We start from the raw sequence: 26925 nt of genomic DNA on the forward strand, positions 1-26925 counted from the left end.
TGACAGATTCCTGTATCTCAGTTTTGTATTTTTCCCTCATTGTTCATAGACTGTTAGAACTTGAAAGTGGCTTATAGATGAATTAATTCAAACCCCAAATTTATAAATCAGGAGTTTTATACCCAAAGCTGACCTACATCTGTTTTATAGCAAATCTGAGAACTTTAATCTGAGCCACTTGCTCTTTCAACTGGTTCTTGGAAGAATATTTTATGAAATAGTCTCTGAAATATACTTTTTAAGACTTTTTTTAAGAAGTCAGATTTTTTTATTTCCAAGTGAATCATAAATACAGTGTTTAAGTTTAGTGGTATTTTAATTGCTTTATCTTTTCTTTATTTTTAATCTTAAAAATCTGTATGTCTATTTTAAGTATTATTTGATCTTTGGTAAAATGAAATAGTGAATTAAACTGTACAAGTATATACACATTAGATTCTGGAAATTCAGAGTTACGGGTTTCTCATCATGAAGTGTTATAGAAGAAGCATGGGTGTCAGAAGTATGGCTTTTAATTTAGTCTGTGCCATAATTGAGTTTTGTGATTTTAGGAGACTCATTAAGTCTTCTTGAACACGAGTTAGAAAAAAATGTTTAAAAGGATAGATAGTAAATATTATAGGCTCTGTGGGCTCTATAGCCTCTGATGCAGCTACTCAACTCTGCCGTTCAGTGTGAAAGACAATACATAATGTAAATGAATGATCATGGCTTTGTTTGAATAAACCTTTATTCACCCAAATAGGTGATAAGCAGTTTTGTCCCATGGGCCTTATGTTACCAACCCCCACTTTTGGGACTTGCTTTCTTCTTCTGTAAAATTAAGGGGATTTTTGTATTATGAGGTATTCTTTAAAGGATGGTCCCCCCAATCTAAAATTCTGTTAACTTATTTAAATATACATTAATAGAACCCATGTCTGTAAGAGAAAGACTATGAACTTTAAAAAATATTAGAAAAGCTTTTGTTTCAATTATAAATTTACATTTTGTGAAGTATTGACACCTCAGATTTATCATTGCTTTAACAAATTTGAAAATAGCAAAGAAAAAGACATTGCAGGTCTTTGTGCAAAAAAAAAAGTATTCTGATTATTAATAAAGAAGCCTAAGTAAAGTAACAAAGCCAAAACAGCTTATATAAGGATAAAACTGTGATGTTTTAATAGCTTGTAAATTTATATATTTAATGATATGTGTGAATTTTTTAACATCAGTTGTTGGGAAGGGTGCACATATGAGCAATAGATGGTGAAAACCAACATAGTAATAGTACTTTGGTTATTGTATATTATTAGCTGCTTATTCTCTGTTTAAGCTTACATAAATGTGTGGAAGTTAACTGGCATATTTGGTTTGGGTAACATTGAAATACTTAGCCTAAAAGAAAATAGCTTTTAATATTGCTGAGTTATCTGTGTGATTTTGGCAATCCTTATAATAAATCATATATAGCTGTATTTGTTGATTATTTCCAGTTACTTAATGAAACTAAGCACTTGCTTTAGGACTAACAAGTGCCAGCTTTGAAGTCTTAAACTTTCTGGCATTATTTTTTCTATTTCCACAATTTGATTTGTATTATTTAGTTTTTTCTTTTTGATATGTACAAAATGCCTTAATGTTTTCTTTACTTATTCCTAAGGTCACTTATGAAGCTCATAAGGAATACCTAGCCAAAATGTATGAGGAATATCAAAGACAAGAGGAGGAAAACATTAAAAAGGGAAAGAAAGGGAATGTGAGCACCATCTCTGGTCTTTCATCACAGACAACAGGAGCAAAAGGTGGAATGGAAATCCGAGAGATAGAAGATCTTTCACAAAGCCAGAGCCCAGAAAGTGAGACCGATTACCCTGTCAGCACAGATACTCGAGACTTACTCATGTCAACAAAAGTGTCAGATGATATTCTTGGAAATTCAGATAGACCAGGAAGTGGTGTACATGTGGAAGTACATGATCTTTTAGTAGATATAAAAGCAGAGAAAGTGGAAGCAACAGAAGTAAAGCTCGATGATATGGATTTATCACCGGAGACTTTAGTAGGTGGAGAGAATGGTGCCCTTGTGGAGGTTGAATCTCTGTTGGATAATGTGTATAGTGCTGCTGTTGAGAAACTCCAGAACAATGTACATGGAAGTGTTGGTATCATTAAAAAAAATGAAGAAAAGGATAATGGTCCATTGATAACATTAGCAGATGAGAAAGAAGACCTTCCCAATAGTAGTACATCATTTCTCTTTGATAAAATACCCAAACAGGAGGAAAAACTACTTCCTGAACTTTCTAGCAATCACATTATTCCAAATATTCAGGACACACAAGTACATCTTGGTGTTAGTGATGATCTTGGATTGCTTGCTCACATGACTGGTAGCGTAGACTTAACTTGTACATCCAGTATAATAGAAGAAAAAGAATTCAAAATCCATACAACTTCAGATGGAATGAGCAGTATTTCTGAAAGAGACTTAGCGTCATCAACTAAGGGGCTGGAGTATGCTGAAATGACTGCTACAACTCTGGAAACTGAGTCTTCAAGTAGCAAAATTGTACCAAATATTGATGCAGGAAGTATAATTTCAGATACTGAAAGGTCTGACGATGGCAAAGAATCAGGAAAAGAAATCCGAAAAATCCAAACAACTACTACGACACAAGTAAGCTACCTTATATGAGTTCTAGAAATAAATAAAAATGCATTGAAGAGTTGTTAGCACCAAAACAGAGTAATTTCTTATCAGTTACTTCATGTTTATATTGAATTATAGTATAATAGTAATTTATGGAACTAAATAATGTGGTATAATTTCATGTATATAAGAAACTAAAAATATCTCAATTATATTTCCAACTCTGCCACATTCTTCTGTGTAACTTTGCTCAACCTCTCTGGGCCTAAGTTTCCTTATCTAGTACAAGAGGTTGTACTAAAGGATGACCTTTAAGGTCTCTGCCAGTTCTAACATTTTATAACTCTGTGACTACATTTACACATTTTGTACTCAAGATCTTCATTCTGAATACTTGATTAATTTTAACCTTTTAAGCTTCAGGCCCAACCCTGTTCTGTGGATTATAGAAAAGAGGACTTGGAGCCCAGATTGAACTGATAAATGAAGGGGAAGGGAAAAGGGAACTGTTATTTATCCAGTGCCTACTATGTTCCGGGCACTGTGCTATATGTTTTCAGATTTAATCCTCACAACAACCCTGTGAGGTAGGTAATATGGCTGAGAAAAATTAGAATTGTTAGCAGTGAGAATTTTCTGTTCAACCACATGAATAGAAATTTGTTATAAGACAATTAAAGACTCTTAGGTCTGGTTGTTAGGAAATGTTAGTGCTTCAGTTTTGACCTCACTGGAATAAAGCTAAAAACAGATGATGTTTTCTGATATGGATTTTAATTGTTGAGCTCTGAGTTATGACTGTTTCTTTATTTTCTAGGATAAATAATACCTTATGGTTAAGAGTTGAAGAAATAAGAATACATTTACCATTAATGACTTGGGTTTTGTTATCCTCTGGGTGCCCCACTTGCCTTTTAATGTCATTGAAAATACATTGAATGTGTTTCCATTAGGTTTATACTATGAAGAGTAAACCATGCCTGTCTTGTGTCTTTGTACTCCAGTAAGAATCCTTCATAATATATCGTGTGTGGGGAAAGTATTTTTATTTTTTCTCTAACTGCCAATTTCCATTTTTGTGGCAGTTGCATTGTAGTGATAATTGGCAGGAGATGAGCATATTGAATTAGATACAGATGTAAAATAAAGGAAAACATCGTGCATTGTTTATTGAACAATAGGCTTGCCTGTTGAACACTAGGCTTGCCTGTTTTTCATTTGGAGTTTATAGACATTTTTCTGGTTTGTTTTCTAACTTATCAAATGCATTTGTGTTTTTGAATTGAAGTACTGTAAGTGAAACAGACTTCAAAGTTAACTTGAAACTGTCAAGTAATATTTTTTCTAATCTTGTGCTTTAGTTACAATTAGTTGATGACATATATCCAGTATACTTCACTGTGTATATGCTCACTTCATGAAGGAAGTAATGTGGTCTAATTTAAAGACTCTTAATGGGGTAAAGGGGTCTGGTTTTCAGTGTGAACTTTGGTGTTAACTTTAGGTATTTGATTATCTTGCCTAGTTTCTGCAATAGTAAAATAAAAGCAATAATGGAGACTTCAGCCCAAAAAGTTTCCTGTGCAAGGAATTACCAGGTGAATAATATATGTGAAATATATTAAACTGCTAAAGTCATATGCTAAAGCATTAAAGCATTATTCACTTTACTATACTCACAGTTTCATTTTAAAATGAGGCATTTCTTTTGTATTCCACAAAAGTTCATCTTTTCCTTCTTTAGGCTGTGCAGGGTCGGTCTATCACCCAACAAGACCGAGATCTCCGAGTTGATTTAGGATTTCGAGGAATGCCAATGACTGAGGAACAGCGGCGCCAGTTTAGCCCAGGTCCACGGACTACAATGTTTCGTATTCCTGAGTTTAAATGGTCTCCAATGCACCAGCGGCTTCTCACTGATTTACTATTTGCATTAGAAACTGATGTACATGTTTGGAGGAGGTAGAAGTATTTCTTTTTTATAAATTAAAAGCAAATATTTAAAATATGCCATTGCCTATTCTATTTGGTTTTGACAAAACCAAAAATCTGCCTTGATTAAAGGAATTTCCACATTTTTCTTGTAGCTTGTTTAAATTAATACCATGTACTAAATTTATTAGTGATAATATTATAATATATACTGTTTAAAGTTTAAAATCACCCTGTGACATGTGTATTCAGAGCCTGTAGTATTTAAGCAGTTAGTGGATATCAGTTCAAAGATGATAACTTAGACAACAAATCTACATAAATTAAACCATGGCATTTCTAAATTTTCAATTTAATTTTTTAATAGTAAACGTGAAACAAATTAATTAAGAGAGCACATCATTTACATAGGCATGAATACAATTAGGAAGTTGATGGATATAAGTAGCAAGGGCAACTTAAATGATCTAGCACAACATTCTTAGAAATGTTGGCTTCCATGCTTCTCCTCATTTTCCTTTTAGGATTCAAGGTGGCTGCTTCAGCTCCCAACCTCAATTCATCATAAGAAACCTGCCCAAATTAAAAGGCAGAGATGACTCTTCTTCCTTCCTCTTCTTCCTGTTTTTCCTCTGCCTCCTCTTCTTCTCTCTCCTCTTTCACTTTTTCTTCTCCTCTTTTCTTCTTTTTTTTAAAAGAAGCCCGTCAAGAAATTTCCCCCTTATATCTCGTGAGCCAGCAGGATCACATCCTTCTTTCAATCATCAGAAAAAGAAAATGGGATTATAATGACTGGCTTTTAGAGACTAATACTGGTTAATTAACTAGTAACTAGGGTTAGGCTAGTCTTTCCTATACCCAATCAAGCTCAATAATAAAACAAAATATAAAATGTGTGTTAGCAGGGAAAAAGTTACGACTGTTGTGGAAGAAGTCAATAAAGTCTGCCATAGAAAGATTTTACTTTTGATTTTATTTGATCAATTTGTTCTTAGACTACTCATATACTTTCATTGCTAATTGTTATATGATAAATTACCTAGAGATGGTAACTAAGGAAACCTAAATACCATGAAATATATTGCTATTAACATGAAGACCAATGTATGGAGATAAATTATGTAATTTGATAATTATAATATCAGTAGCCTCCAAGTGAGTGATACTCAGCTTTTTTTCCATCCACCTACTCTGTGTTTTTGTTTTCTTTAATGGGCTCTCATGAAATTACCCAGGTAGAATTTAATGTAATTTAAATTTTTTAAAGGTAGCACTTTATTTTTAGGACAGGGAGAAACATCTTGAAATTTAAGATACACAGTGATAGATAATAATTCACAACTCTAAAAGGGTGAGAATTATTGACTCAATTTTGACCATGAAGTAATTTCTTTTTTTTAATCTTATTTTTTTCCCATTAAAAGCAGTTCAGGCTAGATGTGGTGGCTCACATCTATAATCCCAGCACTTTGGGAGGCCAAGGCGGGAGGATAGCTGGAGCTCAGGAGTTCAAGACCAGGGCAAGACCCTGTTTTCACAAACATTAACTAGGCGTGGTGGTGTCCACCTGTAGTCCCAGCTACTCGGGAATCTCCTGGGCCCAGGGAGGTTGAGAATGCACTAAGCCATGATCCCACCACTACACTCTAGCCTGGGTGACAGCAGAGATCCTTTCTCAAAAAGAAAAAAAAAATTATATTCTTGACTGACACCAAACGAAAGCAGGGTATTTTTTTGACATCTACATTGTATGTTTTGTATGAGAACACTGTACTACCAACTTACTTTGAGATTTTTTCCTTTTCTTATTAAATAAGTTCTTGAATTTGTACTGATTTATTTATACTCCCCTATCATGTCACTTCTTTAACAGTATACATTTCAATGTGACTAGTCAAAGGTGGGGCTGAAGTCATTGGGGATGTGACAGATTGAAACTGCCTACAAAATAGAACTTTCAGTTAAATTTTTAGGTTTTCGGTTTCAAATTTTATTTCTGGTTATGAAAATTTTGAATTGGTTATATTTTGAGTTTCCATATTATTTTTAACATTAGACATACTTTTTATATTTAAAAGGTTTTGCCTTTCAACAAAAAACAATCAGATTTGGCAAAATAAATATTTTTAGCCAAATTTGTTGAGTCAGTCATATGTCTTAGAATCTAGTACTGTATTTTTCAAGCAAAGTAATAATATAATGAGTTAATATACTTGGATACAACAAAATCCTGTGGAGATGAATGCTTAGTTTTTGGTAATATGATATCTCAATTATAAATTGCTTTATTTTATAATTTAATTTTAAATATGGCTAGCTCCTACAGTTCTATAATTTTTCACTTGTTATTCTAATTGTCTAAGCTTTTCATTTAAGTAAGCCAAAACATACTCATTTCTGTTTTCTGTATTTTAGCCATTCCACAAAGTCTGTAATGGATTTTGTCAATAGCAATGAAAATATTATTTTTGTACATAACACAATTCACCTCATTTCCCAAATGGTAGACAACATCATCATTGCTTGTGGAGGAATTTTACCTTTGCTCTCCGCTGCTACATCACCAACTGTAAGTACTTTGCCTCCATCTAGTGGTTATATTTTATAAATACATGACTTTAGCATTTCAGTGGTGGTCTAGGCTATAAACATATTTTAACCAGACCTGTACTTTTTAGGCAAATTTTTAACCATTTAAATTTCTATTTCCACCACTTTTGTTTATCAGTGTTGGGTTCCAGCTGTGTGTGCTTATGAAAATATTTCTCTGGTAATTCTGATGAATACTTCATCAGAAGAGTATTGCATTCTTCATCAAAGATATTGTATATCTCTTCAAATCTGTAGTATAAATAAACTCTTAAAATCCTTGTTATTTAACATTTTCATTTATTTACTGATTCAACATTTATTTTACAAAATCTAGCCTTGTCTTGATTTGTTTCTATATAAAACATTGAAATGTGTTAATATAATACATTTTAAAGGCATTTAATGTTAATTGTGTATGTCATTTAAAATATAATATGTCAATGTTAACTTTGTATTTTAGTTGTCATTAAAAACAAAATCTTTGATTCATACCAAGGCAGACTCCATAGCTACTTGCTCAGATGGGAAAGAATATAGAATTTTGCTTCCCATATTACCCACGTTCTTGTTGCCGTATTAGAAACTCATCCTTAGGCTCAGAAAGCATACCTTTGCCAGAGGGAAATATTTCATTTTACTAAGATGTGCTTTAGTTGGTGAGACACTGTTTCCAAGTTGATCTCTAAGTGTATTTCATCATTAACAAGCTTTTTCTACATGACTCTTTTTCTTACTGTTCTTTTGTTAATGCCACCACCATCACCAGAGCAGCCTTGAAACTTCAACATTAGCAGCCATAGGCTATATCCTCACACACTTTCCCCAGGCCTTACTCTTCTGTTTTATTCATGAATTTGCTCAAGAAGTCCACAAAGGGAAGCATTCCAGTTCAGAAGGAGGAATGCAACAGAGCAAGTCACCAGTAGGGCCTTAATCAAATTAGCAGCCGAACCAAGGAAATGGAGCTAAGAAGAACAGTATAAATCGTTGATGGTGTGTGAAGAGTGCAAGTATACATACACCACTCCTTTTCTTTAATCTCTCTTTTCCTCTGGTGATTTATACCAAATTCTGGTAAATTGAGAGTTGTGTATGATTTTTAAAATGCTTTCTAATAGTGAGACATAGAGGGCATTTTTTTCTTCTCTTTTCTTTTTTTTTTTTTTTTTTTTGACAGAGTATCATTCTGTGACCCAGGCTGGAGCAGAGTAGGGCGATCTCAGCTCACTGCAACCTCCGCCTCCTGGGTTCAAGCAATTCCTCTGCCTCAGCCTCCCAAGTAGCTGGGATTATAGGTGTGCACCACCACACCCAGCTAATTTTTGTATTTTTAGTAGTTATGGGGTTTCACTATGTTGGCCAGGCTGGTTTCAAACTCCTGACCTCAAATGATCTGCCTGTCTCAACCTCCCAAAGTGCAGGGATTACAGGCATGAGCCACTGCTCCCGGCCAACGTGTTTTTTGTTTTATATATTGAAGACTGAATAAATCAATATTTTCTTTGTGACATTTTTCTTGATCATATAAATTGCATTTTGTTTTATAAATTATCATTTGTTATGAAGAAATTTTTAAAAGGTTGTATTGAAATTCACTTTGAAATGTAATATTGAATGTTTTTAAATTTTGCATGGAACATAAAATGCTTCTTATGTAAAAAAAAACAGTTTAGCAATAAGTTATTTCAATTTGTATAGGTTTAAAATATTCACATTACTAAATAGTTTTCCAAATTTTAAAGGCAAAAGATCTTTAACTATTAAGATAGAATATTAAAGTAATGAAGTAAACTATAACATACATACTATTGCACCAGTCAAATTTGCTTATTTGTTTTATGATGATTGTACAGTAAAGATACTGACACTTTGAGGTTGGCTTCCAAAATTATTACGATTCAATTTTGACCACTATAGTTTGGAATTTAAAATTATTTATTACCTAGACTATCTCAACAGGCTTGGGAATGCATTCAATTATAGAAACCTTTGTTTATTTTCTCAATTTCTATATTTCTGTTATTTTGGCCCATTAACTGTTTGGACCTATGCCTGGTTGTACAACATACCTGGTTTTATGTTTTTAGAATGAATTGCTTCCTTAAGAGAAATAGCCGAACCTTTCTCCCATTTTGTATCTGGTAGAACTATGATTGGTGCTGACTGCTGAATGTTGTTTTTCTATTATGAATGTTGTTTTTGTATTACTGGGTTGTATAATATTCTTGCTAGAAGTTGTAACGTAGCAGAGGGAAAAAGTTGGGAAAGAGGAGGTTGAATAATGAGGGAAATTAAACCGAATATTTGGGCTTTTTATATTTAAATTTAAAGTGTAAAAAGCCAAAAGAGAATTTTGGAAGGGATAAGTGAAAAAAGGAAACATTGGCAACGTGAAGATTACTGAAAGGAAACATTGTCTTGTAGGTGCTTTTAGAATTTTAATCCTAGATATATGAAGAGAGATGGAAACATTTGAAACTAAGGTTTGAGTGAGCTGGTAATTTTGTTTATATATATATAGTTTTTCAGAATATTCTTATGTGCATTTTATGAAGAAATAGGAATAATAATGGTTTATGGCAGTAGTTCACAAACTTTTGTGTATGGGGCCAGATGGGAAATAGTTTAGGTTTCATTGGCAGTATTGTTATCTGTCACAGCTAGTCAACTCTGCTGTGATAGTACAAAAGCAGCAATAGACAATACATAAACAACTATTTTTTGTCTGCTGTTTCTGTGAGATTGACATAGAAGTGGTCTCTTTTCTGCCCTGGAAATTTAGATGAGTACAGTAATTTATACTAGAGATAACATTTTTGTATTGCTGTTATAGTATCATCATCATGGAAGAAAATTTTTGAACTGTTTAATCTTAGTTGGAAGGTACATATCTTAATGGAAACTTAAGAAAAAAAGAATATATATATATTGTTTATAATGATAGTTTGAGCACCTTGAACTTAGTACTCTTAAAGAAGCAGCACTTTATGGGAGTTTCAGTTTTGCCCAGATTACTTAAATTCATATGTAGCATAGAAAATAAATTACAAAAATAGTTTCAGATCTCCGAGTTAGACCAATAGTTTTAACTGTACTCAGGGAAAAAAAATAGACCTCTTAGTACGTAGTTTGGCCAATCTTTGCTTTGGGAAAGCAGCATTATTTTTGTTGTTCTTGATTTTTTTAGTTGATGTTTCTGTGACTAGTTAATTGAATCCTCTCATTTATTCTCTAATATATTGTTTAACTTGGTCATAAATGAAAGTGAAAAATTGGAGAAGAAAAAGAAAAGCAAAGAACATGGATCAACCACAAATTGCACACTTTGTGATTTTAAGTTGACCGCTTTAGTCAGCCATCCAGAACACTGAATATTATGGAGCTTAATTCAGGGCTTAATTTTCTCTGTCCCAGAAAAATAGTAGAGACTGACATTTCTAGCTCTCCTAATAGTTTCATAATTATAAGAAAGAAGAGCTGCTTTTTCTATTCTGTCCAAAAATAACAAAGTCTTAATTTTAGTTTATTTTTATTATCAGAATGTATCATAAATAGATTTGGAAAAATTATGAATAATGTTGTTGGTTTTGCTGTTCTTTTGTTTATGTCATAGGACTGATCATACTTTACTATTCTCAGGATGCTTTTATATGTTTTCCTATACAATGTACCATGAAAATAGCATATTTTAAGATTTATACTCACATGTACTTGTCAAAAATTAGAAAGAATAGTTGATGATTTTTATTGTGAAGCCTAATTCTATCTGATATTTGAATATAATGAATATAATAATGTAATAAGAATCTTAAACTTAGTATAATACCTATTTAATTACCTTTATTCATATTCAGGCCTCATTTAGTATATCAAGTTATTTTCTAGCATGGAAAAGTGGTTTATAAGTTATAATCTCTCAAATATTTTGTTATTTTATTAACTTCTCAGAATTTTCAACTATAGGAAGCATTCTGTATATTTGAGAATACAAATTACATTATTTCCTTATAGAAAATTCTAGAGGTTGGTATAAATAGTTCATTTCCCTGAGTCATTTCTGCCTAAACCAGAATTGGGGTAGGGATTTTGCAGAGGCATTATGTTAGCTTATTTATTAAAATGTTCCGTTAATTATAGGAAAAGATACTTGTTTTGTAAAATAGAGTATGCATTATTTCTAATATATGAACTATACTTATATATATTATTTGGGCAGAGTTACTACAATAAAAATAAGTTGAAGTCTAAATATTTGATATTTAACCTTGATCATGTATAATTTATAAAATGAAAATCTCTTCTGAGAATTTTGCTTTTAATAAAATAATCAAATATAATTTTTAAATATATTATTTTGTGTTTCAATTTTACATTGTATTTTCATTTAATTTAATAATTTCCTTTTCTTGTACTTTTTTGGTCTGTTGTCTGTTTTGTCTAATGCATGTCCAGGGTTCTAAGGTTAGTATTACTTTTGTAGTAATTTTCAGCTTTCAGTTTCAAGTTTTATTTTTACTTATTTATGAAATTTTTGACTTGGTTATATTTTGAGTTTTCATATCATCTTTAACATGAGACATATCTTTTGTATATTTAAAAGAGTCATTGAAAGGATTATTTTCCCAATGCATTGATGTATTACTATTTTATTATGCACAATAATCCCTAGATTAAACTATCATATTGAACACAGTGGTGTTACAGTCATATGAACAATCAGATTTTAATTGGTTCTAAGGAAAGTAAATTGGATGAAATATATTATTTTAAGATTTAATAATTGTATGAGAGTGATCTTTATTTTTTAGCCCTATCTTTTGATGCTTACATACTTCATTTTTAAATTACTTTTATATAAAATGGAATACAAATTCTCTTTTAGACTATTGTGTTGAAAGTGCCTTCTACTCTAAAATTTAATTTTTTCAGTCAAAAAAACACTTTGGTGGATTATATGGACACCTTAATAATTCTATTTATAATTCACTCATTTTAAAATGAAAGCATAGTTTGACAGGTCAAAACACTCAAAACCATTAAATAATGAATATATAGAGAGAGCTATCTGCAATTTCAGTGATTCAAAATGATGACGAATTTGTGAACACAGATCTAGATATTCTAAATTCTAACATTTGAAAAATTATTTGTAGTATTTGATAGACCTAAGAAATGGCCAAGTTCTTCAGAAATTCCTTTATAGAACATTTAAAATTGAAAACAGATTTAAAATGAATTTTTTGCTCTTTCTTATGAGCTATTATGTCATGGTCATAGATTTTTAATTGATATTATGAAGTGATGCTGTATATTCATGAAGTGCTAAGAAGTAAAGAATCTGCATTTTAAAATCCAAGTAATGAATTAATCATTTCTTTATGCCATGTGTACTGAATTGGCATAATGTTGTAACAACTGAAAACACATTTCTGTCTCTTTCCAGGCTCATTTTAGAGAGAATGGTTTTAACCCTATTTTGCTGTTAAATGGAAGGAGGAATGGTTGTTACATTTTATACATCATTTAAAACTGAGCTTAGTTATATAATGCTTGTAGTAGTCACCTATCCTTTTTATTACCCACTTTGTGCACAAGAAATGTTTTGAGTATTTTGAGTTCTTTTTTCAGTGTTTTCTGCTCACGTTTCCATGTTAATGCTCCTGCTTCTTCCAAGCAGGAAGAAGTTTAGGTATAAGGATGGCTATAAACAGTGTCAAAATGGAACATTAAATAGGAATAGATACCTATTACATATGCTAACCTTGTAGTTGAATTTATCATTTGGTTAAGAGTTAATGTTGATTGGAATGGCTAGTGTGTCCATTTTCAGAAAATTTAAATAATTTTTTTTTACTTATGAAGTATTCCCTTCCTTGGTTCCTTGAGGCACTGATAAAATGAGGCCTAGTCCTAAGGAACAAAAATAATTAAAATGCTGTATAGTCCATGGTGCAAAACAAAATAAGAAATGTTGACATTGTTTAAAAAACCATAAAGTTGTGAATTTTAAGAAACACAATGCTTTGTAATATTCCCTCTGAAATCAGAAATTTAGTGAAAGTACAGTTTTCCAATCTAGAATGCTATGATTCTTTTTATTACTAGTGTTTTATAAGTCACGAATTAAATATCTATAGATGAGTTAGCGATCTTGATTATTTTTACTCTAGAGTTTTATCGTACATGTAAAGTACCTAGTAGTTTCAGTTTATTCTAAAATGGATAAGAAATTGTTATGCATTCTAATTTGACAGCCGTCTCATTTTGATACTAAGTTAAATTACCATGTATTTTCCCTATTATTCATTATACATCTATAGGAAAGAAAAATCAAAGCATATATTTTTATTAATGGGAATGAAGATTTTAGAAAAGAAATATCAATTTAAAATCTTTATAAATTACAAAACAAAACTAGTATAAGTACACATATGTGGTTCTGTCTAAATATCTTTGTGAAATGATCTTAAGTTTAGGATGTCATTTTTATAACTAAAGACATTTAAAACTAATGTTGATTTTAAAATGGGCTTTTCCTTTATTCAAGGATAATTGATAGGTAAAGTAACCGAATTTGGTAACCAGCTCTGGTGATATATGGAATTAGTTGAACATTTATTTTATTTATAAAATATGGTAAATATATTAAATTTATGTTCACTTGTAGTATGTATGTATATGTATTATATTTCCAAATTTCCAAATTTTAAACAAGACTTAAATCTTCTACTTTTTTAAAGACGGAATTGGAAAATATTGAAGTGACACAAGGCATGTCAGCTGAGACAGCAGTAACTTTCCTCAGCCGGCTGATGGCTATGGTTGATGTACTTGTGTTTGCAAGCTCTCTAAATTTTAGTGAGATTGAAGCTGAGAAAAACATGTCTTCTGGAGGTTTAATGCGACAGTGCCTAAGATTAGGTAAGTCTGTTAAAACAATAGTGCATGTCAAATAATTATCTACAGAGCAGCTTTATAAGGCACTATGGTACATAAAATATTAATGATATAAGTTGATGATTATATAATTTGGAGATTATCTTGAGATACAGAGATTATTTTTATAATTAATCAGAATTACTAAATTTTAAAAAATTATGCCTTCACATTGGAGATTTCACAGAACTGATCATCTTTAATGGTTCATAGTTTGAAATCAAGAGTGAAATATACTTGGAATTCTTTCAAAATTAGTAAGACTAACATTTGTCATTGAAGTGATTTTTAATGCAAATCCATTTATGAATCCAATTTTGGTAAACCAATACTGAGGGTAGTGTCCTGGCCTCACAAACATGTCAGATACACATAATGCTAGAAGGTTAAAATAAACTATCCCAATCTTACTGTTTCTTGGGGTGAACAAATGTCCCTAATAAACATTGTTATACCCATGCTGTTCACCTTTTATCTGTGTGGCAGTAAAACTTTAGCACTGAAACCTCTTAGTAAATCTGAATGAATTCTTTAGATAAGAACCATTTCTACCTCTCTTAAAAGGAACATTTATTTACACTATTTAGACTTTCAAAACAACCAGAAAACTGCTGTTTTTGTACTTGCCTTAGATCATGAGCAGGACATAAGAACTGCAAGGCATGAAATAGGAAGGATGTTCCTGATATGTACTGTTTTCACCCATAACTTTTAAAGATTATGTCAAAAATTCCTTTCTGATTCAAGAAAGGAACAAAGACTTGGTTTAAGAATGGTGGGATGAAACCTTTTTTGTTTGTTTGTTTCGTATTATTTATTTAAAGACAGGCAAGCTGAGAGGAATCATTTTGTATTCATTATAAGAGAAAGATTGACCACATTAAGATCTTTCTGGCAACCAAGAGGTGTGGGTTAACTGACGGTGGGCCATTAAAGACATTTCCATTGACATATAACAAGAGCTGTCAAATGAACTGTGTGAGAAAGAGAGATATATATATATTTTTTAAATGGCTCAGTATCTTGAAACCTGCATTTATTTGGTTATTCTGTACTTTTATTTTTAAATATAGTCCAAGACTTTACTCCCTATTTCATTTTTATCCTAATACTACTAGCACATTTAGTTGTTTAATCAACCACAGGAAACTTTTATAAGTGAATAATAATTAAACACTTATATTACCTCCTATGCTATTTACTGTTCTAAGCACTTTCTATATATTAATTCAGTTAATCCTCACAACAGCCCTCTAAGGCAGTTACTTTGTTCATCCTCATTTTACATATGCTAAAACTGAGGCACAGATAGTTTAAGCAGCTAGCCTAAAACCACACAGCTCCAAACTGGAAAATACAGGATTCAAACTCAGGTCATGGTCTGATTTCAAACTCTGTACTACTTGTTACAGTATTCTACTGCTTCTTAAAATAAATGAATAAATAAAAACATGTACATATTGAATGCTTATTGACAAAGCCCAGAGACTTTCCCACCATGAAGGAAGGTGAATTTGGGGACCTGTGAGACTTGAGTATACTGATGTACTCTATTATTGCCCGAAATGGGAAGTTGTGCTCAGTAGAGTCGACAAGATAGTCAAATTAAGGGCAGAAGCTTTATTAAATTTTTAAATCAGATATGAATTTTATGTTTAAAAATATTTTATTGATCCATAAATTCAGAACTGTGAAACTCAGAGGGTAACAGAATAAGGAAGGATACATTGGGGGTGTCAGAGCCTCTGGTAATGTTTTATTTCTTCAGCTGGCTGGTGGTATATGGGTATTTTGTTTTATTTTTAACTATATGTATATTTTGTAGGTACTTTCACTACTGTATTTCATAATTTTGAAAATTATTGATCTAGTTGATTTTAAGATTAATAGTTTATGAAGCAAGGGGAAAGAAAGGGAAGAAGAAATAAACTTGCAACTTTTTCCAGGATATCAAAGTCAACAATTTATATTAACCATATGTTTTTGAATTTTTAAATAGTTTGTTGTGTTGCTGTGAGAAACTGTTTAGAATGTCGGCAAAGACAGAGAGACAGGGGAAATAAATCTTCCCATGGAAGCAGTAAACCTCAGGAAGTTCCTCAAAGTGTGACTGCTACAGCAGCTTCGAAGGTAAGTAAACTTTTTTTTTTGGTCAAATATAATTGACCTGAAAAAAATCTTTTTTAAGTTGATGAGAACAAAGTGCCATGGTATTGCTCAGTGATACAGAGCAAGGGCATTGTCATTAGGCAGCTCTAGGCTGCTTCACAATTTTGTTACCAAGATTACTTTACTTCTCTGAGATTTGTGTGTTTTGGTTATTAAATGAAGTTACTAACAATTTCTACTTAATAAAGTTCTTACAAATATTATAATTAGCACTAAAAACTGTTATTTCTATTTTTAATAGTCATATATTTTCACAGAATTTAATGTATGAATAATTCTCCTTTTAAATGGGTAGGCATAATAGTCAACAAAAACTCACTGAATGCCCATTCAGTGAATGGAGTATTTTGAAATATACTATTAATTTTCTTTCTAAATTAGCTCTCTTTATCATATGCTTAACTGGCCCTTGGCGTCACATCCAGTTTCATTAACATGCTTTTTGAGGTTCTGTGCCTGGTCCTTGCTTACTTCTCCAGCAGCAGCTCTCAGCCCTTTACCCTTGCTTGTGCTGTTTTAGTCATACCATAGACTTCATTCTGTTCATCAGAAGAAGCTATTCCCCCTAACTTCTCAGACTTTTATATGATTTCCTTTCCATAAAGTATTCATCCTTATTTTTTATCCAGCTAAAATCTATGCAACTGCTAGGTTACCTTAAATGCTACATTTTCTCAGGAAAATGTTTTTTGACACCCTCGCTACCACCCCAGTCAGTCTAGGGTTGTTTCTTCTGTTTGTTGTTTTCATAAAATTACATAGGTCTGTTATCACTCATTACACTTGTAATTACATGTTTAATATTGATACAGTAACTTTTTGCTCAATAAGTGAAGGTATGAAATAGAAGTTTAATTCATCTTAAAAGTTCTATTGCTTTAAACTTCTGCAGATGGCAAGCAGACTGACCACATATTTATCCTATTCGTTGGTTATTTGCAGTGTTGTAACTTTTTTCTTTTTCACTACTGTCAGAGAACATTTGTAATTTGACTATATATTATTTACTGCTCACAGGACTCCATAGTGCTCTTATTTGGTTTGGGAAATTAAATACAAATGGATCATCAGTAATGCCTGATATCATTTGTGTAGGCATAGTAGACAGATAGGTACTTGAGGGCAGTGTCTATGTGTTATAGATCTTTGTAACTTCAGAGTAATTTTTTTTGTTTTTGAGATGGAGTCTCGCTCTGTTGCCAGGGTGGAGTGGAGTGGCACGATCTCGGCTCACTGCAACCTCCGCCTCCCGGATTCAAGCGATTCTCCTGCCTCAACCTCCCAAGTAGCTGGGACTACAGATGTGTGCCACCACGCCCAGCTAATTTTTCTATTTTTAGTGGAGACGGGGTTTCACCACATTGGCCAGGATGGTCTAGATCTCTTGACCTCATGATCACTCACCTTGGCCTCCCAAAGTGCTGGGATTACAGGCATGAGCCACCACGCCCGGCCACTTCAGAGTATTTATAGCACTATGAGTACTTTGTAAAAAGAGGACAACTCTAGAATCAGACAGTTCTGAGTTTGTATTCTGGCTTTACCACTTAACTGGTTTTGCGACCTGAGAGAAATCTCTTAAATTTCTGTGCCTCCATTTTCTAATCTTTAAAATGGATACAAATCTTAATTTACAGAGTGTTTGTATTAATTAGACAAAAAGTGATAATAGACTGACATGCTTTGATTTCTGGCATGCAGTGAACATTCAGTTATTACTGATTTGTTCCCCGTCTAGCAGTTTGCCACTTAATATATTGTCGTGAAACGAATAAATAGTATTTTGAAGGTGACACCTTTGAGATGTAAGCACTTCAAAATAGTAATGTATTTAGTAATTTGTAGATATACTAAATAAAGTAGATAATAGAAAGTCCTTAAAGATTTTTATAACTAGTATTTCACTGATTGTAGAATATGGACAGAAAAGCCCAGTGGGAAGGAAATTGGTAGTAACTTACTTGAGCTAATCAGTATTTATCTGGCAAGAACTTTGGCAGTGAAAATTGGGTAAGTAGCGATGAATGTAAAAATACTAGGGGAAGATTTGACATTTCACAACAATGAATGGATCTGAGTGGTGTTTCTGTTTTTTTCCTTCCTGTGTTTATGTGTTTCTTATGTGATATTTTAGGAAGTAAATCGAGTAATTTTTGAATGCAGTGGGAAAGTTTCTTGCAAGTTTCTTGCATGAATCCCATACCTTCATGTGACCTCATTTTTATACTGTGTGAAAAGCAACAATTACACAAGCTTCTCCTATCATGTTGTCTTTATAAGGATCAAATTAGATTGGGGTAGAGAAATGTAGAAAAGAAAATATTTCTAATCTTAAAATCTATGTTATAAATTCATTTATGCTGTAAATTATGTATTCTTTAACCATCCTGTAGTAAATATTATTAGTCTGTTATTCAGATGATGTAGCTGAAGTTCAGAGAGGTTAACTTCTCACCGATGGTCATATAGCCAGAAGTTTTGGAATTGTAATGGAAACCAAATACTATCAACCTTTAAATACTATGCTCTTTTTACTATGGTGTGCTGCCAAGGAATCAAACATTTTAATTTTGGGCTAGAATATCATGATTGACATTCATTGAGAAATAGAAGGTACCCTGTTTATTTTTCATTGTTAGAGTAACAACAAGTGCATACCTATTATGGGCTGGAATTGTATTTTGCATTATACATATTATCTAATTTAATCCATACAATTTTTAACACACTGTATAAGTGAGAAAGTACTTGATTGAGTTTCAGGGACCCTAGTTCACTTAGTAGTCTACTATGTGACTACATTACCTGAAATATGTAGATGTTTTTCCTCCAACTATAAAATGTTTTGTTGGTAACAATCTTTAATGTCTTTCAGCTTTAATGGGCTGTGACTGATTCTTTTTAATCTTACCGTTTCTAACCTTGGATAGACCATGAAATGGTTACACATACAAAATCTCATATACTAGTGTAGTATAATAATCTCATATATTATAAAAGCATGATGGATAAATGAACCCAGAGACTCAAAGAGATTTGTTAACTAGAGGTAGAGAAATGAGGCTCAGGAAATCTTCTGAAGTCCAAGACGAATCTTTATTCTGCTATAACTTTAGCTGCCTTTATGAGTCTATAGTGGTAGCTGTGCCAATAAAGAACAAGAATGCTAGTATGGAAACCATGACATGAGTAGAGAGCAGAAAATATGCATTGTAATAGAGGATTATGATCAATAAATGTTAACTCAGAGAGGTGGAGATACATGATGTGACCAGTTTAGCCTGAATTAAGAAGTGATACTTCTATATATTATCTGTAATATATTATCTATTCACAATTCTTTTTATTTTCAAAGACTCCATTGGAAAATGTTCCAGGTAACCTTTCTCCTATTAAGGATCCGGATAGACTTCTTCAGGATGTTGATATCAATCGCCTTCGTGCTGTTGTCTTTCGGGATGTGGTAAGTTATACCTGATTGGTTTCCCTGAAATAAACCTTCTACTGTCATTCGTATGAAATACGTTTTATAAGAAAGCTGCTTATGAAAACGACATTCCCTAGTATCTGGGATTGTTGGTTTATTGCATACTTCTCATTATAAAGTGGTTGAACCTTAGCTTTCTCTGAAAGCTTATTGATAATGTTACTTTTAAAAAATGGTCTGAAATTTTGATGTAAGTTGCTTGCATACTAAGAATAGGACTAGCTCTGAAAAATTATAATTAACTTTATCTTGTATCAACTACTCCTCTCTTAGTATTCCTTGCTCCATTTCCAGGTACTAAAAATTTGTTATTATTAATGTTCCTTACATTATGGATGAAAGGGATTAATTCATTAGGTGTTACTGACAATTACTTGTGGAGGAGGGGCAATTAAAGAATAATCTGCATTTTAAAAAATACAGGTATCTATGGGAATTTGAGTTAGAAAGATAGCTTAATAAAGCTAAAGGGAAAAGATAAAGAGGTTTCATGGAACCCTCCAATCTTATGATCAGTTACTCCAGGCAAATAAAAATAAGATTGGCCTTTTCAAAAATTGCATAGAAACATATATGGTGTTTCACATCAGATTCAATGCTGACAGCATCTCTTAACATGGTTATTATAAACCAGCCACTTTGAATTCTGTTTTTCTTGTTTTAGTTGATGATTCTTATTTAGTTGTTGATTGTATATGAAATGTAGAAGAAAGTTTATATTTTAAATTTATATTTAACAGTAAATTGAATGGCATGCTTTGTACTTTAGAACATGATTAAAATATATTTAGGTTATATAACATAATGCTATATGTTAGGAATGTACAATAGAAAAATCATCACCCTGTTTAATATATATTAGTTATAAAATGCTAGGAAAATTCCAAACATACCAACAGAAAAATAGGCAATGGACACAAGGCAACAAACATGATAAAAATTCAGTATCCCTAGTAGTCAACAGAATGCAGATTAACACAAGAGTGAGAGATTTTTCACTATTAAATAAACTAAAAATTTTAAAATGATAATACCTAGCATTGTCTGGGTGCAGTGAAACCTGCTCTGTCAAATATCACTGGTGTTTGAGCTTTTGAATAGCTCTTTGCCAATATGGTTAAAACTCCTACAAATCTTGATGTCCCAATGAACCACTAGAACCCAGTGGTTCTACTCAGAATTTGTTTAACTTAATGTTTTCATCAGAGATATCTACAGGAAATTTGGCAGCATTATAAATATCCAGTAATAGAATTTTGGCCTAAAAATTCTTGGCGTAGTCATTCAGCAGTGACCTATTCAGCCTTTAAGCATATATTTTTGAAGGAAATTTAATGACAAGGGAAAATGATCATGATATATTTTAAGAGAAAGCAACAGCATGTAGAAGTACTTATATTACACAAGTATTACATATGTATACTGATTGTATGTACATACATATGTGCATCTTTATTTTTAAAAAAAGACTGAAAAAATATACCAGTATCCCACCAATGATTATCTCTAGGTAAACAGATTTTATTTATCCTTTTATGCTTTTTTGTAGTTTTAAATTTTTTATAATAAACCTATATTGTTTTTATAATTAATAAATAATGAAGGTTTTTTTAAAAAGGGAGACTACATTAAAGTATAAAAACCACAATGTAAGAACTCACCGTAATCTAAACTCTAACCTAGACTTGGAAAGAAGATACCATTCTTACTGACAGTTTAACCATTTAGAAATGGGAATAGTCATCCTGAAAAAATGTGTTGTGAAAAGGATTTTTTTTAATGAATGAATGATTAAAAACATGGAGCACATCTTCATCTCCAAAGGCACAGTCAGACATAATATATAACATACCGAAGGAGTTTCTATTAAGGGTGACATTGTGTTTAAATTGTTAGTAAATTTTGAATTAGGTTATATGGTAAATGATGATCATTTCCCTTAAATTCATGGATATTTTATAAATATGTTGGATAACCCAGCAGTGGTTGTATCTGTGAAATATGGTGATGAAAAGAGAATGCTTTGGAAAGATCTGGGTTTGAATTCTGACTCTACCTTATACCAGTTGTGTGGTCTCAGTGTTTCTGAGTCTTAACTTTTTCTTAACCCTTAACTGGAAGCTTAGGATAATATGTATTTAGTGCTTGATACATAATATAAACCCAATTAACACAAGTTATATTACCTTGATGTTGTTCGGAAGGTACACCATGGCAACACTTAAAGCAGACCGGAGAAACATTATATAGCTCATGTCTTCTCAGTAATAAAATACCTGAGCAAGTCAATTAATTTGTATAAAAATTTAGTCATTCCCCAGATGTTTAGCCTCAATGTATACTGAGCTTCATTTCCAAAGACAGAACTGGGAATAAGAAGCACAATTGACTAGGAGATCTGGGTTAAAAAAAAATAAAAAATAAAAAATAAAAAAAAAGCTAACTCTTTTCATGCCATATATAAAGGAGGTTTTCGTGTAGCTATGACAGCAGTTTAGTGTCTGTTATTTACAGCTCTGTCACTGTGTAGTTGGCATTCATTCATTCATTCCACACATATTTGTTGAATGCCTTCTGATTGCCTGGTACTAAGTTTCTAGTGTTAGAAATAGAAGTATTATGGGATATTATGGTCTGTCACAGCTTGAGCAATGTGTGAATCTGTTCTTGGTTGGTATCTTTTCTTAATCTGATTGTGCTTCATTTTCCTTTGTAATAACTGCTTAGGCATTTGATTTCTTCACTTCTCTCTGTGTTTATTGTATCATCATTGTAGTGCAAGGAATATGCATTTTAAACAGTTTGTAAGACAAAGTATCTCTAGAAAAGCTATAACCCACAATGTATGAAATAGTAAATTAAGAATAATTCAGAACAGATTTTGTGTATTTTGGTCATTTTCCCCATTAGCCAGACTGTTTCACAGTATTAAATCATCAGTAAATATGTCTTATTTGCTTTTTGCCTGCAAATGCACATAAATTATGAATCTTGTTTGCATTGTGCTTAGATGAAGTAATAAATATAAAGTGCCTGTTAATCGAGTTACTAGAATTTATTACTTGCTTGTTTTCCTTATTTCTTATTCTGCCTCTTATCTGTGGGCCACAGTAACTGCTTTCAGTTTGGTTTGAAAGTATCAGTTTTACCTAGCTTATAAAAGAAGTTTAATAAAGATTTACATTTTATTCCTTAGATATACTCTAGTATATTAGAGGTCATATAATTTAGACTTGATACTTATTGTTTCCCTGAAATAAGTTTATCTAGGCTTTTTGAATAGAGCTCTCAAGGTTACATGCAGCTTGTTATATTTTTGGAAAGCATACTTATTTTAAAGTTATCTCTCTACCATACCACAGCCGTTGTTTTAACTATCATTGCTTTCTGCCTTGGCCAGTTTTTTTCAAACCTTTTACCATTTGCTGTTCTCCTCTGGAAGAACTCCATTTTATCTTTGAGTTTGGAAATGAGGAGCGTGAAATATTGGCAGTGTTTTAGAGGTCATTTTTCCTGTGCAGAATAATAGACTATTATTTCTTTTTAAAAATGTTCTATTTCCATAGGTTTTTGGGAAACAGTAGTATTTGAATACACGAGTAAGTTCTTTAGTGGCGATTTGTGAGACTTTGATGCACCCATCACCTGATCAATATACACTGACCCCAATTTGTAGTCTTTTATCCCTCACCCACTTCCCACACTTTTCCCTTCTAGTCCCCAAAGTCCATTGTATCATTCTTATGCCTTTGCATCATAGCTTAGCTTCCACTTATGAGTGAGAACATATGATGGTTTTCCATTCCTGAGTTACTTACTTCACTTAGAATAATAGTCTCCCGTCCCATCCAGGTTGCTGCGAATGCCATTATTCCATTACTTTTTGTGGCTGAGTAGCATGACATTATATATATATATATATATATATATATATATATATATATATATATATATATATATATACCACAGTTTCTTTATCCACTCATTGATTGATGGGCATTTGTGCTGGTTCCACATTTTTGCAATTGAAAATTGTGCTGCTATAAACATGCATGTGCAAGTATCTTTTTCATATACTGACTTGTTTTCCTCTGGGTAAATACCCAGTAGTGGGATTCCGGGATCAAATGATAATTCTTTTAGTTCTTTAAGGAATCTGCACACTGTTTTCCACAGTGGTTGTACTAGTTTTCATTCCCACCAGCAGTGTAGAAGTGTTTCCTTTTCACCCCATCTGTGCTAATAACTATTATTTTTTTATTATGGCCATTCTTGTGAGAGTAAGGTGGTATCACATTGTGGTTTTGATTTGCATTTCCCTGATAATTACTGATGTTGAGCATTTTTCATATATTTGTTGTTGGCTATTTGTATATATTCTTTTGAGAATTGTCTGTTTATGTCTTTAGTCCACTTTTGGATGAGTTTTTTTTTTTTTTTTTTTTTGCTAATTTGTTTGAGTTCCTTGTAGATTGTGGCTATTAGTTCTTTGTGGGATGAATAGATTGTGAAGAATTTCTCCCACTCTGTGAGTTGTCTGTTTATTCTGCTAACTGATCTTTTTGGTATGCAGAAGCTCTTTAGTTTAATTAAGTCCTGCCTATTTATCTTTGTTTTTATTGCATTTGCTTTTGGGTTCTTGGTCATGAAATCTTTGCCTAAGTCAGTGTCTAGAAGGGTTTGTCAAATGTTACCTGTTTATACGATCAAAGATTGAATTAGCTTTTTCTTATGCTGCCATAATCATACTTCTGGCTCATATTGAGCTTATGTAAATTCATGTTTTCTGCTCCCCCATTGTTTATTTCTCCTCTATTTTGTATTCATATAGTCTCTTGTTCCAGTTACACTAGGATTTTATATGTATTTCAGTTGGAGTTTTATCCTACTAATTTTATTCAGTTATAGTATATAAAACCCTTGATTTTTTAAAAATCCAGGACATTATTCTTTTCAACTTTGTGCCATCTACATATTTTATAAGCACACATACTATGTTGTTATGTAAGTAGTAGATAATAATGGACAAAAATGGACAAAGAATAAAATTTTAATATTCTAGTTTTTGGAAATTACATTCCAACCTGTAGATGATATATTTTAGGAGTTTTATATTTATAGTTAAATAATACTTATTAAATAAATATATATATTTAGCAGGTTTTCATAAAAGTTACATATCATATTTTGCCTCCATAAAGATAATAAAATAGCAGTTTCTAGTGCTTTAAGAACTTATACTTCAAAAAGTTTGAGTGTTAAAACTGTCTTTTCATTTTTCATAGGATGATAGCAAACAAGCACAGTTCTTAGCTCTGGCTGTTGTTTACTTCATTTCGGTTCTGATGGTTTCCAAGTATCGTGACATATTAGAACCCCAGAGAGAGACTACAAGAACTGGAAGCCAACCAGGTAGAAACATCAGGCAAGAAATAAATTCACCAACAAGTACAGGTACTTAACATTGTATAATTATTTGAATTTTCACCATGATGTATCTCCTTTTTTTCACCTTTACATCTAGATTTAAACTGGACCTCTTCATAATCACCTCAAATATTTATGAATGGTTGGTATAGAAATGCTAATTTAGTATTCCTTAATTCAACAAAAATGTATGAATGGTATTTTTATATAGTTGCTACATTCTCATTTTATCAGTATAGCTTTGGTTTCAGTGTTTCTCATTTATTAATACAAATCATTAATTTATACCACTATTTAATATGCAAGTAACTCACATATTGTTAAATATATTACTTTTTTAACGTTTATAAACATGAAAGTAGAAAGTCATTATAGAGTTGTTCAATGCCAAGGATAAGCCAAAATACAAATCTTTGTAGCCAAGCTCAAAAGTTGGATTTTTTTCTTTTTTAGCTGTATACAGTTAATTCAGTATCTAAATATTCTATCAGTGATTTATAATCAAACATGTGTTCTAAACTTTATACCAAAGAGGCCTCAACTAAAATCAAAGACTTGTGGAAAGTTAACATGGACAACAATGAACCGCCTTGGGTCATGCTGCCTTTTTTCATTTGCAAAAAATGCTCATGTTGCAGCAGTTCTTGCATTACTAGCTTTGCCCACTCTACTTGAACAGCATAAACACAGTTTCTGGCAACTAACATTTTTATATTGGACACCTTCTATCATTATCATTTCCTTCCAGGTGTTTATATCAAGGTTGTTTCTCTATTGTTTGCAGCGAAACCTTGATAACCTAATGGTTATTTCATGTACCACTGGATTAATTTGTAGTTGAAATTTTCTTTCCTAAATAAATGCATATGATTTATAAATAAAATGGATATTTCAAAAAGTGAGTAGAAATTAGTGGTCAAATCTCTGCATCTTGTTTTTCATAAGCATATCCTATTTCATATACCTTTTATTGATGTCATGGAGATATGGATTATGTTTTAGCTACAGTATTTTGCTGTTGCATGATTCATGTACTTTTAACACACAAACATGAGAATATTTCATTATAATATACTTTTGCTTTTAATTTTATTATTCAAATTAAACATCATCCTACCATTCCAGTTCATGTTTTTTCACCATTTAAAACACTAAGACTTATCATCTTCTTTTTCTTCATTTTTAATGCTTTTGTATCCATTATATGTACAAAAAGTAATAGTATAGTGAACCTTCTAGTTCTGAGTTTCTTGTGTATTTGTATGTCTCTGTGTATGTTGCTAGAATTACTCTACTTAACAAATGTATTATTTTCTTTCTCTTAATACATAACCTCTTTTCTTCAGAGATGCATTCGTTATTGCTAGTATTGTTTGCATGTTGCAGTAATACAGAATTGTCATGGATCTTCAGTGGACCATGTGGCAGGTTGTTACATGCTGGCTCAAATTGATTCCATGATTTTCTCCACAGTTGTGGTCATACCATCTATCCCTCATCCAAGTTTGAACCATGGATTCCTTGCCAAGTTAATTCCTGAGCAGAGCTTTGGCCACTCATTTTACAAAGGTAATACTGACCTCATCTCCTGACCTGTTTGGGTATTCTTATTTCATGAATTGTTTTAAAATAAATATTCATGATATAATTGTTTATAAACAAGTATATACCTCAGGTTTCATGGAGATATGATATGTTGTATTTATACCTAGCTATTGAGAGCGAAGTATAGCTTTTATATTTGTAT

At 31.9% G+C, this 26925-nt stretch overlaps 1 protein-coding gene across 11 annotated transcripts in view; it reads left to right on the forward strand.

Moving 5' to 3' along the window:
• The window catches only part of NBEA (neurobeachin), a 708564-nt gene that overhangs the window by 215736 nt on the left and 465903 nt on the right, over nt 1-26925 (forward strand). For 9 of the 11 annotated variants that reach the window (XM_016925167.4, XM_054664886.2, XM_054664889.2 and 6 more), the window contains 8 exons: nt 1646-2662; nt 4380-4597; nt 6983-7136; nt 13900-14080; nt 16095-16225; nt 19620-19727; nt 25037-25205; nt 26652-26747. In XM_016925167.4, the coding sequence (XP_016780656.1) occupies nt 1646-2662; nt 4380-4597; nt 6983-7136; nt 13900-14080; nt 16095-16225; nt 19620-19727; nt 25037-25205; nt 26652-26747 (2074 nt within the window). The remainder of the gene's footprint in view (nt 1-1645; nt 2663-4379; nt 4598-6982; nt 7137-13899; nt 14081-16094; nt 16226-19619; nt 19728-25036; nt 25206-26651; nt 26748-26925) is intronic. The other 2 variants (XM_054664892.2, XM_016925173.4) reach the window with 1 other exon arrangement.

Source organism: Pan troglodytes, chromosome 14, assembly GCF_028858775.2.
Source record: "Pan troglodytes isolate AG18354 chromosome 14, NHGRI_mPanTro3-v2.0_pri, whole genome shotgun sequence".
NCBI classification, from domain to species: domain Eukaryota; kingdom Metazoa; phylum Chordata; class Mammalia; order Primates; family Hominidae; genus Pan; species Pan troglodytes.